Source organism: Diabrotica undecimpunctata, chromosome 5, assembly GCF_040954645.1.
Source record: "Diabrotica undecimpunctata isolate CICGRU chromosome 5, icDiaUnde3, whole genome shotgun sequence".
NCBI classification, from domain to species: domain Eukaryota; kingdom Metazoa; phylum Arthropoda; class Insecta; order Coleoptera; family Chrysomelidae; genus Diabrotica; species Diabrotica undecimpunctata.
The window spans coordinates 102,358,557-102,382,983 of record NC_092807.1 but is presented as its reverse complement, the minus strand read 5'-3'; the positions used below and the strand labels follow the sequence as shown (position 1 = coordinate 102,382,983).

At 33.3% G+C, this 24,427-nt stretch overlaps 1 protein-coding gene across 2 annotated transcripts in view; it reads right to left on the bottom strand.

Annotated features, from left to right (window-relative positions):
* Nucleotides 1-24,427, bottom strand: part of LOC140441591 (uncharacterized) — an 803,694-nt gene that overhangs the window by 703,672 nt on the left and 75,595 nt on the right. For both annotated transcript variants that reach the window (XM_072532421.1, XM_072532420.1), the window contains exons 2-3: nt 12,590-13,637; nt 2,879-2,954 (exon numbers count right to left, since the gene is read on the bottom strand). In XM_072532421.1, the coding sequence (XP_072388522.1) occupies nt 2,879-2,954; nt 12,590-13,615 (1,102 nt within the window). In that variant the 5' untranslated portion in view covers nt 13,616-13,637. The remainder of the gene's footprint in view (nt 1-2,878; nt 2,955-12,589; nt 13,638-24,427) is intronic.

Here is a 24,427-nt window from a genome sequence, read left to right as displayed (position 1 = left end):
TATGTCCAGATGATGTTGCAGGTCTTGCGAGCCTTTTGTGGGATCTTAGTTTACAGTTAGTATCACTACGTTATCAGCAAAGGAAGCGATTGTAGTAATATTAGTTTCATGGTATATCGGCTGTGTAGAATGAGAAAAACAGCAGCCTGAGAAGAATACCATGCGGAATTCCGGAGTTGATAGGATGGATGTATAGGTTGGATTGTTAGTTATTAAATTTTATAGAGAAATTTATATTTGATATTTAGAATTTGAGTAGGAGGAAATAGTTACTGTCGTCGTCTTTTATAAAGAAAAACTGAAAAATAAACACTGCTATAATATAGTAATTTTTGTCTACTTCACAAAGCTATGTTTAATCTAAAAATGCATTTGGTTATCAATGGGATGTTTACCCTAAAATTTTTAATTAACGTGTATCCATTGTTGATTATAGCACCATAGATCGTATACTAATTGAAAAATCTAACGAATACAATATAACACTCTAGATAGATATGGTAGATTACGTGAAGGCATTTAACTCCATAGAAATTTGGGCCATCCTTAACGCCTTAAGCAACAATAGAATTGATGTCCGATATACAAAAAGTATTAGCATAAATATATGACAATACAACATCGCAAGTAAATACAGAAGAAAAAACAGAAAAAATAAAACTACAGAGAGGAGTTAGACAAGGAGATTAGAAGAATGTATATAGAAGAAGATATGTTCCGAACTTTAGAATGTATGATGGTGTTGTGGTAATACTTGTAGCAAAAGAAAGGGAAGAATTGCAGGAATGCTATTAGGCCTAAATAAAAAATCAAAAGAAATAAGATCAAAAATAAATCTAGCAAAAACTAAATATCTAACAAACGAATTACTAATTTAATGGGAATAAGCCACAATTGAAGTTTAAAATAAGTTTATTGACGTTTCAATTTTCACTTCGGAAATTGTTCTCAAAATATAAATATTAATAAATTAAACAAATTTTGTTCTTTGTAGCTTGATGGAAAATTCTTCTAATAATTTAATTTGAATTTATCTCATTTATATTGACAATTCAGACATAATATTAAACATTTTAAAGTACTTTAAAATGATATTGCCAATACTACTGAGTTGCGTTCCTGTGACGACTTTATTGTAAGATAGTTCATTCGATTACATGAAATCAACTTTAACTTGAGAATATCCGTCAGAAAAAAATCATAGCATGTAATTCGTCCTTAAAAAGACAACCACATGCCATGATGGCAGTAAAATTCTCCTGTTAGTGATTCCATAGTAAATCCTGAGGAGAAAACTAGGAAAAAATCTCAATACTATCCCGACATGGTAAGTATTTGGTCTTACATTTTGTTTACTCTCAATGTATAAAAAGAATAATAAACTTGAATTGTGGCTTATTCTCAATAAAATAGTAATTCTTCTTTAAAATTCCACAAGCGAATAGCTTTAGAACAATATTAACAAATGAATCTCTAGATATAAATAAGTGAGGATCTAAATCTGGACAACAATAATATAGAAAAGGTTAAGTCATACACACTGCCGAGCATAAAATTAGGGTCACCCTTTAATTTGAATTTATTTTCGAACGTATTATTCTTTTTCAAAATATTTTTCGTTGTAACGTAGTTTACTAACCGATTACTTAAAGAAAAAATGTTTTTGTCCTTCAAAGTTTATTGAAAGTAATGAAAATAAACAATTTTCCTTTGATAACAGGACAAATCCTCACAGATCCTTTGAACAAATTTTGAAAAGGGACAATTTTAATTTGATGTTCTTTCTGTTGAAACAAAAAAAAATTGAAGAACTTTATTAGAGAGTATTCCTTCCTCTGGCAGAGATAACAGCTTGCAAATGACAAGGCATGCTTTGGATCAGGTTTTGGATTACATTCTGCGGAAGATTGTTCCATTCCTGCGAATCCCAAGTCGCGAAACTCATGTTAAGTTCTGGAGGCCGGTACATGGCTCCGTAAACGTCTCTTCAACTCTTCCCAAACATGTTCTATGAGATTGATATCTGGACCGCGAGTAGGAGTAGCAAGATTTTAAGTAACTATCCGAGCCGTGTGGGATCGTGTTTTATCATGCATAAATGTTGCGTCGTCTCCAAGAAAAACCATAAACGGTAAAACATGGTCTTCTAGAACCTGTATCAGGTAGTTACAGTCAAAGTCCCATTCTGTATAAAGACTAACTCCGTGCGAGCTTCAATCGATATGCCTCCCTATGCTGTAGTTTTGTTCCTCGATTCCTCGGAAAACAATACACGATTAAAATCCTGTATTGCCCAAGATAAGTGTTCTCGTGCAAAATTCAATCTGGCAATTCGGTGTTCACGATCTCAGCTACATTTCTTGTTTGAAACTTTTTTTTCTACGGAGTACAAATTCTTGGTAACTCGATGGTTTCCTTTTTCCAACCCTGCGAAGTTGGGTTTCAGGGAGAATCCCAGGGTAAGAACTGGCAATTTTTTTTTGTCAAAAATGGTACCAAAATTGATATTCTCAGCAACATTTAGATTGTTCGTAAAATGTTTAAAGGTTCAGTGGCATTTTCGTCTTTGACGACTGGAGTAAATTACTAAGTAAGTTCGATAGAGAGCGTATATATGTTTTTCTTTGGTTTACAGACCACCTAGTCAGTGGATTCTTGAGCCAGTCTTTCTAAATTATTTTTGTAAGCAAAACAAACAGGAAAAAAGCTTATCCTGTGAAGATACAGAAGATAACAGAAGACGAAAATAACTAAAATAAAAACTTATGAAAAATTATTAAGTTAAATTAAAAAAAATATATATTATAATGTATCGTTAAAATAGATAAATACAATATAGAAAGCGTATTAATACAGATAAATAAATTATTGTACTTACTTGTTGCGCTGAGACGATTGTTTTCGCTGGCAGAAGACAGTCGATGATATGAAGGTCTCTGAAGGTTTGGAGACCTCTGCAACAGATAAAATATATTTATTAATAAAATTTTAATATCAATCATACTCTAATTTTGTAAATAAAGTATCTGTGTTATTTATTATCCATATTTGTTACTCTAGAAAAGGATCGATAGAAGATGCTGCAGCTTTTAAGAAACCCCAATGTCATTCAACTATGACATAAAATGGAACAGACAAATTGAATGTAAAAAAACAAGATGACACGTTTCTTCTCCAGGAAACTATCAGCATTGTAACTCAGGTCACCGAAAGATGATATTATAAGATAAAAAAATCATAAATATGGATGCTTTCTTTGGTTGAAGAAAGATGGATGGTCAAGAATACCTTAAACGTGGAAAATGATTGTTTAACGCGCACTTTTCTTGACGCGCCCGATATTACGCGCCGAACGAAGTGAGGCTCGTAATAGAGGGCAAGTCAACAAAAGTCGCTTCTTTGCCGAATAAAGTATACTATTTTTTCTTCAAACGTAGCAATTTTCAACCATAAATAGTACAATTCATACGCTATTTTTACTCGAAATTAACTGTGACAACTATCAAAGTCGTCTAGATGTTAGAAATTAAAATAATTAAGTCGTCGGTGGGATTTGCGTCTCCCTGGTTACAGTTGTTGGACAGCTTATTGTTGTTGCAACCGCAAGCGCAAATTTAGTGCGAAAATGGAAAACCTAAACGAAATTGAGTCCGCGGCTAATGATGCAGTAGCACGTTGGAATGATTGCTGAAAGTTGTTCTCGACCATCAGTATCATCAACAATTACCAATGCGTATCAAGAGTCGGGAACATTTTTGCACGGTTTCAATTTTGAAAATGCCTCATTAACTAATTGTACTTTTAATATTACTATAAATAAAAATTATGTTTAATTGTTGTTAATGACATTTGTATTGTTGCTTTGTGACATGTTTCATATTGTTGCCATGACAACATTTTCCCTCCGCCGTAAAGAAATTGGAAAAAAAAACTGCTGCCGGCGGAGACATCAAACTTTGACAGGATCAAGTTAGATAAGTAATGTCATCATTATTTGACGTTTGAAGAAAAACTATATTAGTATGTGTAACGTCGAAAAATATTACAAAAACCATTATATGAGAAACAGAAAACTATTTTCTAAAAATTAGGTATACTAACGATATTGCTTTCAATATAAAACTAATTGTTAAAAAATTAAGAGAATATAACGTAGAAGCACATTGCATATTTACATAATTTTGAAAAATTCTTCGACTGGATGGATAGACAAACTGTTTAAGGTACTGTGCACGAATACAACAAAAGAATAAAGAAAGTACCAGATATGAAAATAAAATAGGAATAATAACAACGTAATGCAAAATTTGACCTATTGATATTAAGAAAGATACAGGGTTGTTAAAGTGGAAATTTAAAATTTTATTTTTCGCTATAATTTTTACGTTTGTAAATATTTTTGGACAAAAATTTACAGTTGGATGCTTTTGAGTAGGATAAATTATAATTTTATACTTACTTTAATGTAACTAATAGACGGCGCCACATATGCCACATGTGTGGCATAAATTTGCGCTTAACTTTTTGCTCTTTAAGTTAGCTTTATTTGTGTTAAAAAATATTAAAGATACATTATTTTTACAAAGAAAAGGTATATTCGACTCTGAACATAGTAGCTAATACGTGTTTTAAATCGAGCTCTCATAATTAATTTAAAAACTAGTGAAATACTAAAAATATTTTCGTTAATTAGTGATCCAGCAGTGAAATAACAAAAATAAACACAACAGAGATAGTAAGTTACTTTAAACATAACAGTTTTTACTATTATCAAATATTATTTTGGATAACCTACAAAATCTAGGACAGGTATTTATACCAAACCTGTTCCACTGCAGACTAAGAAGGTTGTTTGCCAGGACCGTACTCCAGTTACAAATGATAATTAAAAATGGATAGTTCTATTCAATCTGAAATTCCTACAACTAACAATACACCAAACAGCTCCTCATCATATCAATTTAATGGATCACCTACATATTCTTCCGTAACCAATCAAACACAACAATCCAATATATTTCCATCAAGAAAACAAGCAATTATTTTTGATTCAATTGAAAATACCAAACTAGATGATTACTTGTCCGCTTTGAGTCATCTGATACAACCAACCCAGATATCCTTCTGTTCAAAATTATCAAATAATAGAGTATGTATTTATTTAGTAAACGAAAAACTAGCTGAGGATTTCATAAACAGAAATGAAAAAATTCAAATAAACCATCAACTCCTACAAGCTCGTAGACTAATTAGCCCCAGTCAGCGATTAGTATTGTCCAATGTCTGTCCCTCAATCCCACACTCAGTCCTAATATCCGCATTGAAATCACATGGATTAAATCTTCTGTCACCTATAACATTCCTAAGAATAGGCACATCAACACCACAATTCCAACATATTTTGAGTTTCAGACGCCAAACATACATATCTCCACTAAATAACCAGCCCTTACCTGATTCTTTTCTTATCACATATGAGGAAACGACATACAGAATTTTCCTTTCATTAGATAACCAAGCTTGTCAAACATGTAAACAAACCAACCACTTAACAAAAAATTGTCCAATGTCTACTGCGATTACAACAGATAATTCAACATCAAATAATCCAGTTCCAAATATAAACCCAATTGAAAATACAACTAATCTATCAACTCAAAAAACCCAGACAAACACTAAACAACAACAATCAAAAGAAGAAAGCACACAACAAGAAACCCAACCACAAAATAGCCAACAAGAAAAACCACACATGCAGCTAACAAAAGAAGATTCAGAAACAACAAACTACCCAAAAATAGATATAGAAAATAAGGCAACGCATATAAACACAGGGAAAGCACAAAACAAACGCACAATCTCCCAAGTCTCTCCACCAGCTACTACATCTACAGAGGAACCTACTTTTATTACACCAAAAAATAAAGAGAAGAAAGTAAAATCAGATCAAAATGTCAAACCACAAAAAACACTAGAAGAAATGCTAAGATACTGTAAACCTTTATTTGAGAACCCAAATTCCAACTACCCTATAACTTACAAACAGTTATTAGACTTTTTTGAAAACTGTGAGAACTCACCAGACCCGTTAAGTGTCACCAAAATGTATACAGAAGAAACAGCAGAGGTCACAGATCTATTAACTAATATATACCCTTACCTAAAGGACCGAAAAATTAAAGTCAAATGCACTCGAATAAAAAATAAAATATTAAAGCAAATCAACTTAGACCTTCAAACAGACTTAGAAAGCGACGCATCAATAGAAAATTAATAACACATCATTTTCAACTCTCTAATTCAATGGAACATAAATGGGTATTACACCCATTTAGAAATGTTAAAATTACTAATTTCAAAACATAAACCTAGTCTGATATGTTTACAAGAAACCCACTTCAAAAACAACAAAGCTCATGACTTGAAGAATTTCAATTGTTTTTTTAGAAATCGAGAAAATTCGAAAATTGCAAGCGGAGGGGTAGCAATCTACATAAAAGATAGCTTTGACGCTAAACTGATAAAACTCACAACAACTATTGAAGCAATTGGAATTAGAGTCACAGACAATTTCTTTTTCAATTTGCAATATTTACATTCCCCCCAATAAAGAACCCGATTCAAAAGAAATTTCAAACTTATTAAATCAACTACCTGCTCCAAGGATAATAATTGGAGATTTCAATGCACATAATCCGTTATGGGGTTCAGCAAAACTAACATCTCTAGGTCGAAAAATAGAAAAAATAATAGAAGAAGTCAACCTAAATATTCTTAACGACGGACAACATACGCGCTTTGACACAAGAACAGGTGAAGGCTCTTGTATAGATCTATGTATTTGCGAACCATCAATTACACATACTCTTACGTGGGATGTGTTACCAGATCTATATGATAGTGATCACTACCCTATCATAATAAGCAATGAACTACAATCAACTACCCCGCAACAACTAAAATGGAATTTAAAAGGCGCAAATTGGACAGAATTTCAAAATTACGTTGAAAACAACCTGCAAAACCTAAATGACAATGTAGATATAGACAAAACAATATACTCTCTGACAAACGTAATCACAGAATCAGCAAAAAAGTACGTTGGAATAATTAAGTACGATCACAAACATCAGTCGGTACCTTGGTGGAATCATGACTGCAAAGAAGCATTAAAACAATCGAAACAAGCTTTTAATAAATTCAAACGACAAAAAACTCAAGAAAATTCTATAGAATTCAAAAAATTAAGGGCAGTCGCTAGGTATACCATTAAAAAAGCCAAACGTGACTCTTGGAGAGAATATGTCACCACAATACATAGTTCAACTCCTATAACAGCTATATGGAAAAAAGTCAACAAAATGTCTTGTTCCAAACCCCATAAATCAATAAACTTTTTAACTCAAAATAACACTATTTATAAAAGCCCAGAAGAAATATCCAATATACTAGCATCTACTTATGAATATAACTCAAGTAACTTAAATTATACTTCCAATTTCTTAAAAATCAAAATAAAAGAAGAAAAAAATCCTATAGAATATTACGATCAAAACAATAACGATCTCAATATACAAATAACAAAGGAAGAATTAGAAAATATATTTCAGAATTGTAAGAACACTTGTCCTGGACCCGACAATATACCGTTTATATTTCTTAAAAATTTAGGCCCTCAATCTAAAGAACACCTACTCAAAATCTACAATATAATCTTATCCAGAAACGTATTTCCTAAATCATGGAAAAATTCAGTCATAATACCTATTCAAAAACCAACTAAACCAAAATCAGATCCACAAACATATCGACCGATATCACTCACATGTAGCATAGGTAAAATATTAGAAAAGATAATAAACAATAGGCTTATGTGGTATTTAGAAGCAAACAAATTAATTATTCCAGAACAATGTGGTTTCCGAAAACATCGCTCAACTGTAGACAATCTCGTTGACTTAGAATCAGAAATCCACGAAGCATTTGCAATAAAACAGCATTGTGTTGGAATATTTTTTGATATAAGCAAAGCATATGATACAGTTTGGAAATATTCAATCATTAAAACACTCAGCAGCTGGTTAATAAGGGGTAACATATTAAAATACATTTCAAATTTTCTTGAAAACAGACAATTTCAAGTTCGAGTTGACGGAACATATTCTCAAACAAAAATTCAACAAAATGGTATACCACAAGGATCAAATTTAAGCACAACTTTATTCTTAGTAGCAATAAATTCGATATTAACACAAATTGAAAACCCCGTCAAAGCTAGATTATACGCTGACGACCTAGTTATTTTCTGTAGAGGAAAAAACATAGCAACGATTCACAATCACATTCAAAAAGCGTTAACACACATTGAGAAATGGTCAGCTACAAGTGGACTTCAGTTTAACACTACAAAAACGAAAGCAATATGTTTCTCAAAGAGAAATCAAATCCAAACAAAAGAATTATATCTACACGAACAAAAACTAGATTATGTAGAAGAAATCCGATTTTTGGGTATGACGTTTGATAAAAAATTAACTTGGAAGACACATATTCAACAGCTGAAAAAATCGTGTCTACCTGGTATAAATTTACTACGATCCCTTGCCTTTAAAAACTGGGGTGCCGATTATTCAAGTTTAATACTTATTTACAAATCCATAATTCGATCAAAACTTGACTATGGAGCCATCGTCTACAACTCCTCCAAAAAAACACATTTGAAGTCACTGGATATTATCCAAAATAGATGTCTACGTATTTCTTTAGGTGCTCACTACACAAGTCCCATTCAAAGTCTTTATTGGGAAAGTGGAGAACTTCCTCTTTCTTTCAGAAGACAATATCTAAGCCTAACATATGCAGCGGCAGTGTCATCAAACCGAAATAATCCAGTACTGCATAACGTTTTTGCTGATCGATTTACAAATAAATTCCAACAAACACATCAAATTAATCATCCTTTTTACTTTCGTATAAAATCATACTTATCCAAATTAAATTTTCAATTTCCAAAAACCTATGATACCTCTTCAATCCACAACCCAGCACCATGGACAATATCTATTCCTGATATCGACATCAGTCTAACAAGCCTAAGAAAATCAGAGATATCATCAACCGTCATTAAACAAAAGTTTTATACACTATTAAACAGATATGGCAATACCTACAACGTATACACCGATGCGTCAAAAAATGAAGACAGAGTTGGAGCAGCAATTTATTCGGAAGACTCCTCAGTTAGTTTCAAATTGCCATCAATTACAACCATCTTTTCGGCTGAATTATTTGCAATCTTAAAAGCACTACTGTTAATACAAAACAAAAACAAAGAAAGATATATAATAATCACAGATTCTTTAAGTTCATTATCCTCACTGACTCAATTGTACTGTGACAACCCCCTTCTACTTCTAATTAAAAAAGAACTTAAAAACATTGCAAATAAGAACATCCAAGTTCACTTTTTATGGGTGCCTTCTCATATAGGAATTGAAGGTAACGAAGTTGTAGATAAACTGGCTAAGAACGCACCAACTAACCCGATGTCCGAAGAAAGTAATATATTGGTACAAAACGATTTAAAACCATACCTAAAACAAAAAATAATTCAAAAATGGCAAGAATCTTGGAACAACACTCCATCAAGGCTATACGAAGTCAACAAACATTCACATCTTTGGAAACCAAAAATAAAAGACAGGAGAGAGCAAGTGATACTTACCCGTCTCCGTATCGGCCATACACGACTTACTCATGACTATTTATTCCAGCGCAAAAATAAACCAGTGTGTGAAGTGTGCAACAGTGCTCTAACGGTTAAACATTTTTTAATACAGTGTCCCAAATATAATAGTGAACGACTAAAATATAACATACCCAACTCCCTAAGAGATGCCCTAGAAGAAAATACAGACACCCGAAAAATATTTTCCTATCTTAAAGACTGCCAACTCCTTCAAAAGATCTAAAATGAACATTGTAACATACAAAGATATTATCATTATTATTATTGTAAACTAATGTATATTTTACTTATTGTATCTATATTGTATTAATCTAAATACGCTAATGACCCTGCGTGGTTGATGCGTTAATATAATAAAAAAAAAAAAAAAAAAGAAAAGGTATACTTGTTAGTAACCTGAAAATTCAACCGTTTTCGAGATAAATGCATTTTATAAGTCAGCTGCACAATAATTCTTAGTTTTTTGTGCGGTAAAGCACTGAATACCTGTAGATAAGCATAATTCATAGTTTATTCTTATTAAAACAACTCAAAGATGATAATGTAACATCACAAAATGCTTTGTTATGGGTGCTAAATGTCTTATTAGAGAAAAGATATTTCATCTTCATCTTTAGGTGCCGAGTCCGTATTCATACGTTGGCCGTCATCATGTTTACAATTTCCCTTTGCTATCGCTTCTTAAGTTTCTATAATGGCGTTGTATTACTCTCTATTGTAAAATCCTAAAAACCCAAAATATGTGGTTTATGCAAGATGGTACACCACCATATTCTAGAGAGAAGGCAGTTGGAACATACTTAAATACAACTTTTCTGGACGTTGGATTGGTCGTGGTAGTCATATTTCTTGGCAGTGAGATATTGATATAATTATTTAATTCATAAAAAATTTAAAAAGAATACTTATTGTTCATTACGTAAATTGTTTACCCATTTTTATTAGGACAAATAGAAACTAGAGCACAGGTAGTGAATAACGCATATGTGTTCTGTTTCATAATACTTTTGCTACAAATTTAACCTGAAAGACTCAGCATTTTTACAAAAACATCATAGTTGTCCTAATAAACGATATTGTTATAAATATGGTAAACACACAGGTAATTTAGTCCAGCATAATATTAGTTTGTTAGTAAATCATAATACTCCATTTGTTCGAGATGTAATTATAGTTACTCGTAAGCTGTAACGTATTCGTATAAATAAGTAATGTCATCGATAGGCTATTCCGTGTGTATATAAGTAACCAATAAACGAGATATATCACAGTTTAATACATTATTTAATCTCTGCGGCAAATAAGATGTAGTTCCATAATATACCATGAGATTTGGATATGTATCCAAAATAATATATTCATCCATTATACATTATAGCCACCACGTAGCCCCGAATTTATTCCGCTTGATTTTTGTGTATGGGGCGCATTAAAACAACGTGTCTATAAGAATCCTATAAACATTCGCAACCAACTATGTAACGAAATATATACTGCAGCAGTTTTTTTAGAACCAATGATGCTATTTAATATGAGACGATCTTTTATGGAATATATAACAAATGAATTAAAGAAAATGGTGGACATATCCAACACTTACTTTGACAAAAAGTTATGTTATTTAGTTTAAGTATTTCTTATTTTGGTTTGTAAACAAAATGTTTTGATTATGACTTTAATTTAACGTAAAACGTAAAATGTTTGATGTAAAATCCTATTATTAATTATCCTGCTGATATATTTATTTTATTTAATATTTCGTTAACTATTAAGTTTAGTTAAAGGTATTTTATACCAAAATTCAGAAGTATTAATGTTTTTGTCTATTTTTTCTTCGTTGCCTGGAGTAATTGCCTTAGATCAGAATTATGCAGCTGATTTTTAAAATGCGATTATCTCGAAAACTGTTGAGTTTTGAAGTTATTAACAAGTATACCTTTTTTTTTGTTAAAATAATGTATCTTTAATATTTTTTATCCCAAATACAGGTAACTTAAAGAGCAAAAAAGTTAAGTGCAAGTTTATACCACATATGTGGCATAAGTGGCGCCACTCTATCAGTTACATCAAAGTGTGCATCAAATTATAATTTCTCATATTTAAAAGTGCCCAGTTGTAAATATTTATACATAAATGTTTACAAACATGAAAGTTATAGTAAAAAAAAAAATTTATTTTGCACTTTAACACCCTGTATCTTTCTTAATATCAACATTTTATTAAAGCAATTTGGCTTAAATCGTAATATTTTAAAGTGTAGAATCTACGGTTTCTTTTTGTACAATTACTTAAGGACCACCCTGTATAAATCATAGAAACGTATTTCCTATTATTTTCTATTTTTTTTTTTGTATATTAATATTAAAAAAAGTCTCAAAAGGCTCTCATATCTAATAAATCGAATTAAATAACTCAATTTAACTTTTAACGATCTCTGCTTTCTAAATTTATAAAAAATGGCTTTTTAATGATTTTACGCACTACACAAAAAATTGTTAATTAGTAACTTTAAGGAATGAGTTTTTATCGAAGTTGCTTCATTAACGCCACGCTCAAATATTGAGCTACTCGCGTGTTAATTTTCTTAATCATTCCTTAAGTTATTGGTCGTGCTTGGAGCATATTTTCTTTGTAAATGCTTAGCATTTTCTCTATTTACTATAAATGTATATAACTGAAAAATATATGCAACGAGTTTCTTCTCGCATTGTTCAAAAATAAAAAAGATTTTTTAATAATTCTATCAAATTGTTTAATATTTTGGTTCTATGGAACACGACAATAATAAAATATAAACAAAAAAGTTAATAAAAACGTACTAAAATTAAACAGAATTCTTACCTTTTCGATCATACTCTGCGTACGTCCAATATACCCCTTACTGCCACTACCTCCTGCTTTCAAGCTCACGGGTTCATACTGAATATCGTTGAGAGCGTCATAGTTGACAAAACTAAGGTCATTATAACTAACACTGATATCAGTCTCAACCAATGACTGTAGAGACTGCCTCCACTCTTGGTTCTTCTTCTCAGTCAATTTCTCCCGAGACGACGATTTGGTCGGTTTCTTAGTCACTTCGCGGAAACTCAACGACCGTTTTATCGCGTTCGCGGGATCCTCACCGATATGGATCAACTTCCGAAAAAACGATGGAGTCCTTTGTAGCATCGATTTGTGGCTATGCTGGTTTAGCTCAACAGCCGAGGCGTACTTTTTGCTCTTACCCAACGAATTCGATGTAAAAACCGGCAATTGAGCCAAATTGTCCTGCTTTTCTTCCTCTTCTTTGCTCTCCTTGGTTTTCTTGTCCTTTTTGCCAAAAAGGGAATTAAATGATATTCGTTTCTTTTTCTTTTCCTTCTCTTTAACTACCGGAGGTTCTAAAGCAATTGATTTGTTGTTTTGTTTGTTATCTTTGGTATAATCGTTGTTTTCATTTACGTCTATCACGTAGTTTGTACCCGTAAACGTTTCGCTGATGGCTCTTCTATGCAAATTTACGTAGTTGTTTCGAACCTCAACAACATTTTCGTCATCATCGAGAATAGATACCCGCCTATTTAAGTCTCGTGTTTGCTTTTCCTGAAAGCTTAGACTAGTTTTTCGCGTCATTACCGTATTGGGTTCTGCAGTATTAAACGCATTTTCAAAGATATCATTTAAAATACATTGAATAAATTCTTCGATGGTATTTTTAGTGGCTTCTTGGTTATTTTTAAGAGTATTATTGTTGTCTTTGATATTCTCAATGTTGTTTATGGACATTTTACTTAAAGCTTTTGGTAACAAGACTCCTTTGTCGGGATAGCAAGTCTGATCGATGTGTATTTTCGTAGAGGTATTGCATGAATCCTTTGCTACCATATTCACTTTTTTTCTTTATAACCTTAAAAGAATTAAATTAAGATAGTTGTGGTTTTATTGGTATCAAAAAAAGAGAACTTGCAAGAACGTAACCAAACGGGTTTTTGACACCTGTTTCATTTTATAGTCAATTTTATCCAAATCATTCAATGTAAGTGTATAGAATAATCTAGTGAGTGATGTTTCCATCAATAATAATCTGCCTAAGTAATAATATTTAAAATTTTTAAAGTAATCAAAGTAATTTCAGAGTAAATTTTAATTAAAATCAAGAACAAAAATAATAATAATCATTTTTTTACATCCTTTATTTATTGTAATCTGTTTTTACGATAAAAACAATAATCAATAAGTTTATCACGTAATTAACACAGGGGAGATCCGTCCAGTGACAAAAATCATTTGAGGTAAATTTCTAATATATATAAATATTTGAAATATAAATAACAAACAACGATATTTCCTAACATATTAAAAAAATAGCAATAGTTAAAATACACACACAATTATAAGTTATGGGTATATATAGTATAAGTTTTAGCTATAAAATGATAGAGTATACGTTTATGTACATATGTAAAGGTATAGAAAGGTCTAAAGCATCACGGCGTTTTAGTCTTCCTCTCCTCGGTCGCTTAAGTAGGTCTTAAGCGTATTTGGATGGTTCAGTAGTCTATTTTTTGTAAGTGCCACTGAGTGAGACAACGGTGTCTTTAATATTTTGGATCTGAAGGTCTCGATGTATAACATAATTGGGCACATACCACGGTGCATTGGTAATATGTCTCAAAACTTTAGATTGGAAACGCTTAAGTTTCAGTAAGTGAGAATTAGATGCTGTATCCCATATCTGTATATCGTAGGTCCAAACTAGCTTTAGAATACATTTATACAGTAATAATTTATTATGTAGACTCAATTTAGATTTTTGGTTCATGAACCAATACATTTTCCTGTATATTAATCCTAGTTGCAGTCGCTTTGTCCAGATGTGTTTTCCCCAATTTATTCGGCTGTCAAAATGTACCGAGCTAGAAGCCATTATCACAGTATCATGTGCATAGGTAGCAATTGTGCTGTTTACTCTTGTGGGAATATCTGGCGTATAGAGTAAGTATAAAGTTGGTCCCAATATACTCCCCTGAGATGCTCCCGATAGAATTGGAGATATGTTTGCTATCGAGGCATTCTGTTGCAATATTTGTAAGTGTGTCCGAAATTTTGAAACCTGTGGCATTGCGGAATTTCTCTTTTGGGATGTGGCGGTTCAACTTCAACTATTGAACTAAGTAGTTTATTGACTTTATAAATGTTTTTATTGTTTGCATTAGCAACCAATTCTACGTGGAAAAGTGGTAGTTGCTTTTTATCCTCTTTGCGTTTTATGTTGGAGATATTTTTGACTGAATGTCCTAGTTTTTCGAGTGACCTTTTAATATCATTAATTTCTGTTGGGGGGTGAATATTGCGGATAACCACTCTAAATCCACGGTCCCGTTTTATCTGATAAGCGTGAAACTGCGTTTTTTTTTTTGCTGTTAAACTTTTAATAATATCCGAATAGTTTTCAGGTGAATCTACTTGGAGTTTAATTTGATTATCTCTAAGACATTTAATGGTATATAGATTTGCTATTTTTTCATTAAGCAGTTCGCGTAGCGATTTTATATATTCGACATTCTGAATGAATATTGGTGGAGGTTTTTTGGATTCTGCATTTTTATTTTCTTCTTGTATATCATCAGTAGCTAAAGGGCTATATCTATTGGTCGTTGGCGTAGGTTTCTGCAACCAATAATCCTGAATAGTAGTTTGATTTTTAATTCTATGCGGAGGGCTATCTTCTGATCGCTGACTCTTCTTATTTGGAATTAACGTCCAACCTGTATCATCATCATGCTGTCGAGTTTGTTCAGTGGCTTCTGTTTGTTGTGATAGTTTGTTGTCTGACAAAGATTTCGACGTTGAGGCAAAATGAGATGAGCTATTAGTGGCGTTTATCCTGATTTCATTTAAGGAAATACTGTCTGTTCTGTTTTTAAGCGACGGTGGAGGAGTACGTGCCAAATCGGACTTTCTTATACGTGGATTCTCATATGCTGCATCTTTTAACGTAGTAGAATAACTCTGAATATTATCTGAATTTGGAATTTGATTTTTCCATTCCATTTTAGCTACTTATTTAACATATTGTATTTTATAAAAATATTTTTATGTCTATAATGCTTTTTATGTAATTATTTGTTTTTTGTTTGCTTTACGATAGGAGACTGAATCCAGATCGACTCTTCGAAGATCAATTCTCCTCTTAAAGCTACTTAGTTTTTATATATCCAGTAATAGGTACTTTGTTTTCCCATTCTATATTATTTTTTTGAAGTCTGGCAACACTGTCGGGTGTTGAGACGGGGGTCCAGAGATGTACTCTACATATCTCTGCGTGGGCCGTTTTCTTATCGCAGAACTGGATTGCAGATAACCTTACTTGTTTTCGATGTTATTTTATGGATGTTTGATCGTACCAAATGGGTTTTTCTAGTGTAAATTTTACACTTCACACTTTCTGCACCAGTATAATTAGTTACTACCCATTTTTATCTTTTAAAACGTTGATTTCACCTCTAATTTTGGAAAAAATTTCACTGTTTATGTATGTTTAACCTGCTTGCTTCACCGAGACGTTGCCATAATAATAATAAATAATGTAGCAAAACTAACAGTGAATAAAAAGCAACTATTCGACATAATCTCGACCAAATTCAACATCTCTGAACTCTACTTCTACATTCTTTATAAACGGTTCTTTGCTGGTCTAAAGTGATTTCATTTACGGCATTAATTATAGCTCATTTCAAATCCTTAAAACTATGGTTTTAAATTGTTTCTTAAAGTTTCTAGTTTACTAGCCCTCTTGTCAGCAAAGTCAAATGTGACGAACATTCATCACGGTGAAAATACATTTGACGACTTTGCTCCAAGACAAGGTCATCTAATTCCGGCAGATAGGTATTAAAAACTTATCGAGGAAATCAAATATACTTTGTAGTTTAAAGTGTCCTCCAGAGAATACTGTGCGATTATTCGATATGATTAAATAGCACACCAAACATTTACCTTCGGAGCAAATATACTATTACGTTGAAAAGTAAAAAAAGTTACTTTGTTCGTGTACACAATGTACATATTATAAATGCAGTCTTAAAATTTTCCAAAAAAATGTATGCGAAAGATGTTTGATAGCATAAACTCTGCTCAAAAGACACAGAGTCACCTTCTCTGACGTACACTAGTTGCAGAAGTGGAAATCTATCACTTTGGTAGAAGTAGAACTGAGTTGATAGATGGCTAAATTCAGATAGGGACCCATTCCGTGGAGTAAAACACAAACCCACGTCTTTTAGGTAATTATATATAAGCAATCTTGATCTAGTGCAGCAGCTAAGTCAAGATACCTTAAAAAAATCAGAATGGCTTTAGATGAGAATCTCAGGCAGAAGTCATAAAATAGCGGTATAACTAAGAAATTGCGAAGACTGCAACAGAAGACCATTTCATTAATATTTCCTAGTTCAGTTATCATATCTGAAAATGTAAACAATACGGCCCCAGTTCTAATAGGCTTTCAATCGTAATAGGATGCTAAAAATTTCCAAACTAAAAATATTTTTACACCAGAAAAACAGTAACATATTCGCCAGGAACGAAGAGTGGCCAGGTACAGGAAAAATCAATCCTCTACATAGATTTATGTATTATTCAGACAACAGTGTATGACACACAGATAAGGTGTTGTCATCTAAATTAATGATAGAATAAGCAGACTAGTGGTGAATTTAGAATGCATAGAATTAAAAGGAGGAATCCGCCAAGGAGACTCGATCAGCCCATTGTTATTTAATATGGTGATGAATCAAATAATTCACGAAGTAAGAAAACGACACGGATACCACCTGGGAGCGCATAAAATTACGATACTATGCTATGCCGATGATGCAGTACTAATTGCTGATAACGAAGATAACCTACAAAGGCAGCTACACACCGTCAATATCACAGCAAACAAACTTAATATGAGAATATCAGTAGAAAAAACTAAATGTATAGTCATCAGTAAAGAGCCGCGTAGATGCAAACTAGAAATAGACGGCAAAATTGTAGAACAAGTAATGAAATTAAATTACCTAGGTATGAGATCACTAGTGACAGGGATATAAGAACAGAAACCACAAGGCAAGCATCAAAGGCGGCAAGAGTAAGTGGTTGCCTCCGAGAAACCATATGGAGAAACAAATATCTGACCATGGAAAGCAAAATGAAAGTATACAAGACAACAGTAAGACCAATCCTAACATATGCAGCAGAGATAAGGACCGATACAAGAAAGACGAAACAACAAATCAACAATATCGAAATGAAAGTATTAAGATCAATAGCGGGCATATCATTAAGAGACAGACAAACCAACAGAAGTATACGCGAACAATGCAAAATTTAAAATATTCTTCTTCTTCTCATTGCGCCGTTTCTTTTCGAAGGTTGGCGATCCAAATGGCAATTGTAGTTTTGGAAACTGCTGCGCGAAAGATCTCTGCGGATGAGCGGTCGAACCATCTCCTCAGGTCTTTCAGCCACGAGTTCTGGCGTCTTCCTACTGATCTTTTGCCCTGTACTTTTTCTTCCAGTATAACTTGAAGTAATTCATATCTTACGCCTCTCAGCACATGACCCAAGTATTGCATTTTCCTCTCTTTGATTATTCTTAGTAATTCTTTTTGTTTACACATGCGACGAAGTACCTCAATATTAGTAACTCTTTGTACCCATGGAATCCTCAACATTCGTCTGTATATATACATCTCAAAGGCATCTATTCTTTTTTCTATTTCAGAGTCCATTATCCAACTTTCACAGCCATACAGTAAGACAGAAAAAACGTAACATCTGATCATTCGTATTCTAAGCTGTAGACTAAGGTCTGATCTTGTAAAAAATGTTTTAATGCTCATGAATGTTTTCCTTGCTTGTTCGATTCTTGATAGGATTTCTCTTTTTGGATTACACTCACTATTGATATTTGTTCCCAAATATTTTATGGAATTTACCTGTTCTATTATTTGACCCTTGGCATACACCTGTACGTTTATTGGTGTCTTTGAAAATACTAAAGTTTTAGTTTTGGAAACGTTTAGATGTAAACCGAACATTTCGCTGTGGTGATCTACCGCATTTATTATATTTTGTAGTTCTTGTGCGTTGCTTGCTATTAAGACGGTATCATCAGCATATCTGATGTTGTCTATGCTGATTCCGTTAATCTTAATTCCGCCTTGGACCTCGTCTAATGCGTCTCTGAATATAGACTCCGAATACAAATTAAAGAGTAGCGGTGATAAGACGCAACCCTGTCTCACTCCTCGTCGGATTTGTATGTCTTTGGATATTGTGTGCTCTATTTCAATTGTTGCCGTTTGGTGCCAGTATAGTTCTGAGATAATTCGCAAGTCTTGTTCGTCAACTCCAGTTGTTCTCAGAATTTCGATCATCTTTTGATGGTTAACGCAGTCAAATGCTTTTCGATAGTCAATAAAACATGCATATACATCTACATTCATGTCTTTGCATCATTGTGTTAACACATTTAAAGAAAAAAGAGCCTCTCGTGATCCCAATCCGTTTCGAAATCCGAATTGAGTGTCACTCATCTGGAACTGGCACTTCTTGTAAATTCGTGTATGGATAATTCTGAGAAAAGTTTTAAGGGCATGAGACATCAAGCTTAATATTCGATAATCATCGCATTATGAGGAATTCGATTTTTTTGGTAATGCTACGAATGTTGATTTTAGCCAGTCTGTTGGTATTTTACCTGTGTCATATATCTTATTGAATAGTGCTGTTATTAAATCTAGGCTTTTACTTTCGTTATCTGCAATAAGTTTAAGTATTTCGACATTGATATTGTCTGGATCGGTGGCTTTTCCATCTTTCTGAGATTTTACTGCATGAATCACTTCTTCTTTGGTTATTTCTGGGTTATTTAAAATATTAACAGGTGGATAAAAACAAGAAAGAAACTGGATCGAACATGTAAACCGAATAGGACCAGATAGATTAGCGAACATCTGTAAAAACAACAAGCCGTATAGCAGAAGACCTGTTGGAAGGCTGCCAAAAAGGTGGAAAGATAATGTACAGTCAACAATGACTGATACAGAATAAGAGGCAGACAAACGGGAAGAAGAAGAAGAAGAAGAAGTGGTGAATTTGGTCTCCTACTCTGATCTGTGCTGAGCGTTATCTTTCTACAACTTAAAACGTGTGCTTCCATAGCAAATAAGGATGAAGAAATATAATAGTTTTGTGTCATTCTAGAAGAGAAATATTTAGTTCGACAAAGACTAACCAAGCTACTAACCGCGGAACCCTTTTTGAACATTCCGCTGTCATCTTATCTATCTACAAGAGCTTTCTATGTGAACTTTGGACTTTGGACCAAATTTTCTTGTCAATTTGTAACAAAAATAATAAAGGAGAATATTTGGGCTGTAAAGTATAAAGTGCTTTTACTGCACGAGAAATTTGACGACAGGAGATATCGAATATATTTGCAACAGAATCCTGACTGTGAAAAATGCTTATTATATGAGAAAAATAATATCAAAAAAATTCTCGACGTATCAGCTTTAACTTCGCCAAATATAGGACCAGATCACACACTAATACTTGGCAAATCTTCATTAAAAATACCATAAATTAACAAAAAAACAATCCACATACTTTGAAAAATTAAACATAGGGTCTCTCTAAAAGAAAAAAAACTATAAACTTGTTGTAACAAACGCTTGGAAAAGCAGCTTGCGACAAATCCAGTAACGGGGGAGAAAATGTAAACAAAATGTAAGAAAAAATAGAATGTTTCATAATTCAAGCTGTAAAATAATAAAAGGGTGCAAGCTGGGAAGAAAACGAAGAAAAATCCTTATTTCGATCTGAAAATATTTCCTTATGATGTTTTTTATACTAAATATAAAACTTAAATAAAAATTGTTAACAATAAATTATATTTTCAATTAAAAATGACAGAAAAATACATTACAATGGTTTTTGTTGTTAAAAACTTTTAACTATATTGTAACGAAATAGCCCAATGCGTGGTACATGTCACAATTCTTAGAAGGATAAATTTAGAATACTTAAGGAGTTGGCATATCAATACCGCCCGCCTTCGATGCGCTTTCGATGAGAAGAATAGAGGAGGACTATTCCAGAATATTCTAGTACATAATAACTTGTATATATAAGTAGCTCCGATATTATCTAAGTTAGTTGATGTAAACTTATAAATAAATATATTTATATAAATTAGAACCGCTCGTTTTATTTAAAAACGGTACAGTTGGTATCACGGTGTGAGGATAATTGATTTATATAAAAACAAATTTAGCAGTGACAAAAAGACTTTTGAACTTTTGAAAAGTATTGTTCGTCGGGAACATCTACGTAGTTCGGTAGTGATCTTTGTGCGAAAGAATATTCAAAAAAGTACGTGTGTGCCTGACCAAAGATGCTGCTAGTAGAACTTTCAGTAAAACAGTTGCGTGAGCAACTAGAAGAACGCAATGAAGACTGCAGCGGGTCCAAGGAGATCCTTCAGGAACGACTGAAGGATGTTCTCAACAAGAACGGAAATGACCCAGAGACATTCCAGTTCCAGTCAGCAGAAGAAGTAACGAAAAGTTAACGAAAATAAAAAATGTGTCTCAAATGATCGAAGAAACTTCTAGAAAAAATGATAAGAAATTTGAAAATGTCTCGCAAATGATTGAAGAAACTTCTAGAAAGAATGATGAAAGATTCGATGAAATTTCTCAAATTATTAAAGAAGTAGGTAGACAAACCGACGAGAAATTCGAAAATATTTCTAGAAGATTCGACGAAGTATGTAGTCAGAACAATGAGAAATTTGAAGAAGTTTCTAGAACATTCGATAAGATACAGAAAAATGTAAACGACAAGATAAAAGACGTAGAAGAGAAGATCAAACAATTAGAAAGCATGATAACTGATACGAAAGTGCTACCACCAGTTAATGCAGTAGATTTAGATCCGGTAATGAAAGAAAAAATCACCTAGAGACTAAACTACAGATCATATGAGATTCAAATTGCTACCATTTGATGGAAAGTCTTGGTACATATACCTTAGACAATTTGAACTATTGCGATAGCCAATCACTGGACAGAAAAAGAAAAAGCTGTTTCCTTGACTGCTGCTTTACGAGGTGATGCTACGGATATCCTAAGATCGATTCCTAAGGGTCAAGAAAAATGTTACCAGACCTTGTTCACTCGACTAGACAAACGTTACGGAGATGCCCATCTACAATAAGTCCACAAAGCACAACTAAGAAGTAGAATTTAACGAGCAAGTGAAAATTTGCAAGAGTTTGAAGCAGATGCTGCTCGTATAATGTGGTTAGCTTATTCAGAGGCACCAGATAATATTTTGGAAGAAATTGCTTGTTGATAGCAACTATATTCAGTTGCTATCAACAAGTCCTCGTAGACACTTTGTCTCAGGACCAGCAATCTCCTGCAGGGTCTTACGTTGCCATTTGATCAATTCCACTTGTTACTTTAACATCATATCTAGGTTTCCTAACCCAGGGAACTCTGTATAAATTGGTCACATCCTGTGTAGCCCGGCGTATCAACCAACATTGTGCTCTAAACAATATCATAGAACCTCAACAGAAAAGATGCACTAAGGGTTCCATGGGCTGCAAAGAATAACTTATCATCGACTTTGTCATTTCTAACCAAGCTTGTAGCAAAAAAGGGAATTTCTTTAATGCTTTCATCGACTACAAGAAACGTTTAATTCAGTGCCGCATGAATGGCTTATATATTAAAAATATATAAAATCGATGATAATATAGTGACTTTTTTAAAACATATAATGTCAGATTTTAAGACAAAAATTCACCTCCAAATACCTGGTGAAAACAATATCGAAACTGAAAATATTACAATTAACTGGGACCTATTTCAAGAAGACTCGTTAAGCCCACTGTGGTTTTGCTTAGCAATGAACCCCCTATCCCAGCTACTGAACTCAACTGACAGGTTTTAGCATCAAAAATAACACTACTGTTGTTGCAAAGCTTAATCATCTATTGTATATGCATGATTTAAAACTATTGGCTTCCACTCGAAGCCACCTGGATCAGATGCTGAAAATAGTAGAAAATTTCTCTAATAATATTAGTATGCACTTCGGTCTCGACAAGTGCCGTGTCTTAAATATAATCAAAGGAAAAGTTCAGCCCGGTAGATTCGATATGCAAAATGGCCAGAATATCGAGGCCATGGGTGAAAATGATGTGTATAAATACCTCGGAATAAAGCAAGCGCGGAAGATTGACCATAAGCAAAAGAAAACTGAGATAACTACTGAGTTTATACGAAGGGTAAAATAGCTGCTTCGTTCACATCTTACTAGTAAAAATTTGTTTAAGGCACTAAACACCTACGCATATTTCGCGCTTAGCTACTCATTTGCTATTGTTAAGTGGACAAAAACGGATATAGGATCAACGAAAAGTATGAACACACCTCACAAAGGCACAAAAACACCATGCTCGAAGTGCAATAGAAAGAACGACATTACCGCGGTATTTAGCAGGACGAGGACCTATGGATATAAGTGAGCAATTAATAAAACATATTACAAATTTAAGAACTTATCTTCAGGTGCAGGCTGAGACCTCTACTTTACATCGCGCGATTTGTGCATTAGATGATACAACACCGATCAAATTGAGGGAACCAAAAATGCGCATTAACCATCTTACTAAAGACGAAAAAATGCGTATATGGATGGGTAAACCTCTGCACGGGCGACATCCAAATGTCGCCCGTGACCAAAGACCATATCGACAATATAGCGTCGAACTATTGGCTGACATCAGGAAAGATGTTTCCTGAAACAGAAGGTTCATTACTCGCCATTCAGGATCAGTTTATACCAACCAAAAATTACCTGAAATATATGGTCAAAGATCCTCAGGTCCAAAATGACAAATGCCGATATCGATGTCAAGCTTAAAATGCCATCCAACATCTTACCGGGGGCTGCCAGGCATTTGCTGCAACTGAATATAAAGAACGGCACGACTCAGTAGGAAGCATCCTTCATCAAGAAATAGCCATCAAACTGGGACTTCTCCAAACAAACCATCTCCCATATTATCAATACGTTCCTGAAAGTATACTTGAGAACGACAACTACAAGCTATACTGCGACCGCACTGTGCTCACAGACCAAACAGTGGCACATAATAGACCAAATCGCATACTAGCTAATAAACTTAAGAGATAAACAACACGAATTGATGTGGCGATACCCAACAACAATAATCTTCGTCTTAAACAGAACGAAAAGATCACCAAGTACAGAGATCTGGAAATTCAAATACGAAGACAGTGAAGAATGGAAAGTAAGTACCCAGACAATACCTATTATTCTCTCTACTACTGGAATCATTCCGAAGAACCTCCTAGAAAACATAAAAAAGCTAGGTCTGAATGCATCTCTACCATGCAGAAAGCTGTATGTACTACTCTCAACGTCCAGATGTGTACGAAAATTTTCGAAATACTCCAACGTATCAGGTCACCTAGGGCTCGATAACATGGAAAGGGTCACACCAGAGCTCAGTCCTTTTGATACTGGGATGAGTGAATTTTCCCCTTAGATGGAGTGTGAGCCGTATGGCTAAATCTGGATCTCTTTGTTTTGATATATACTCAT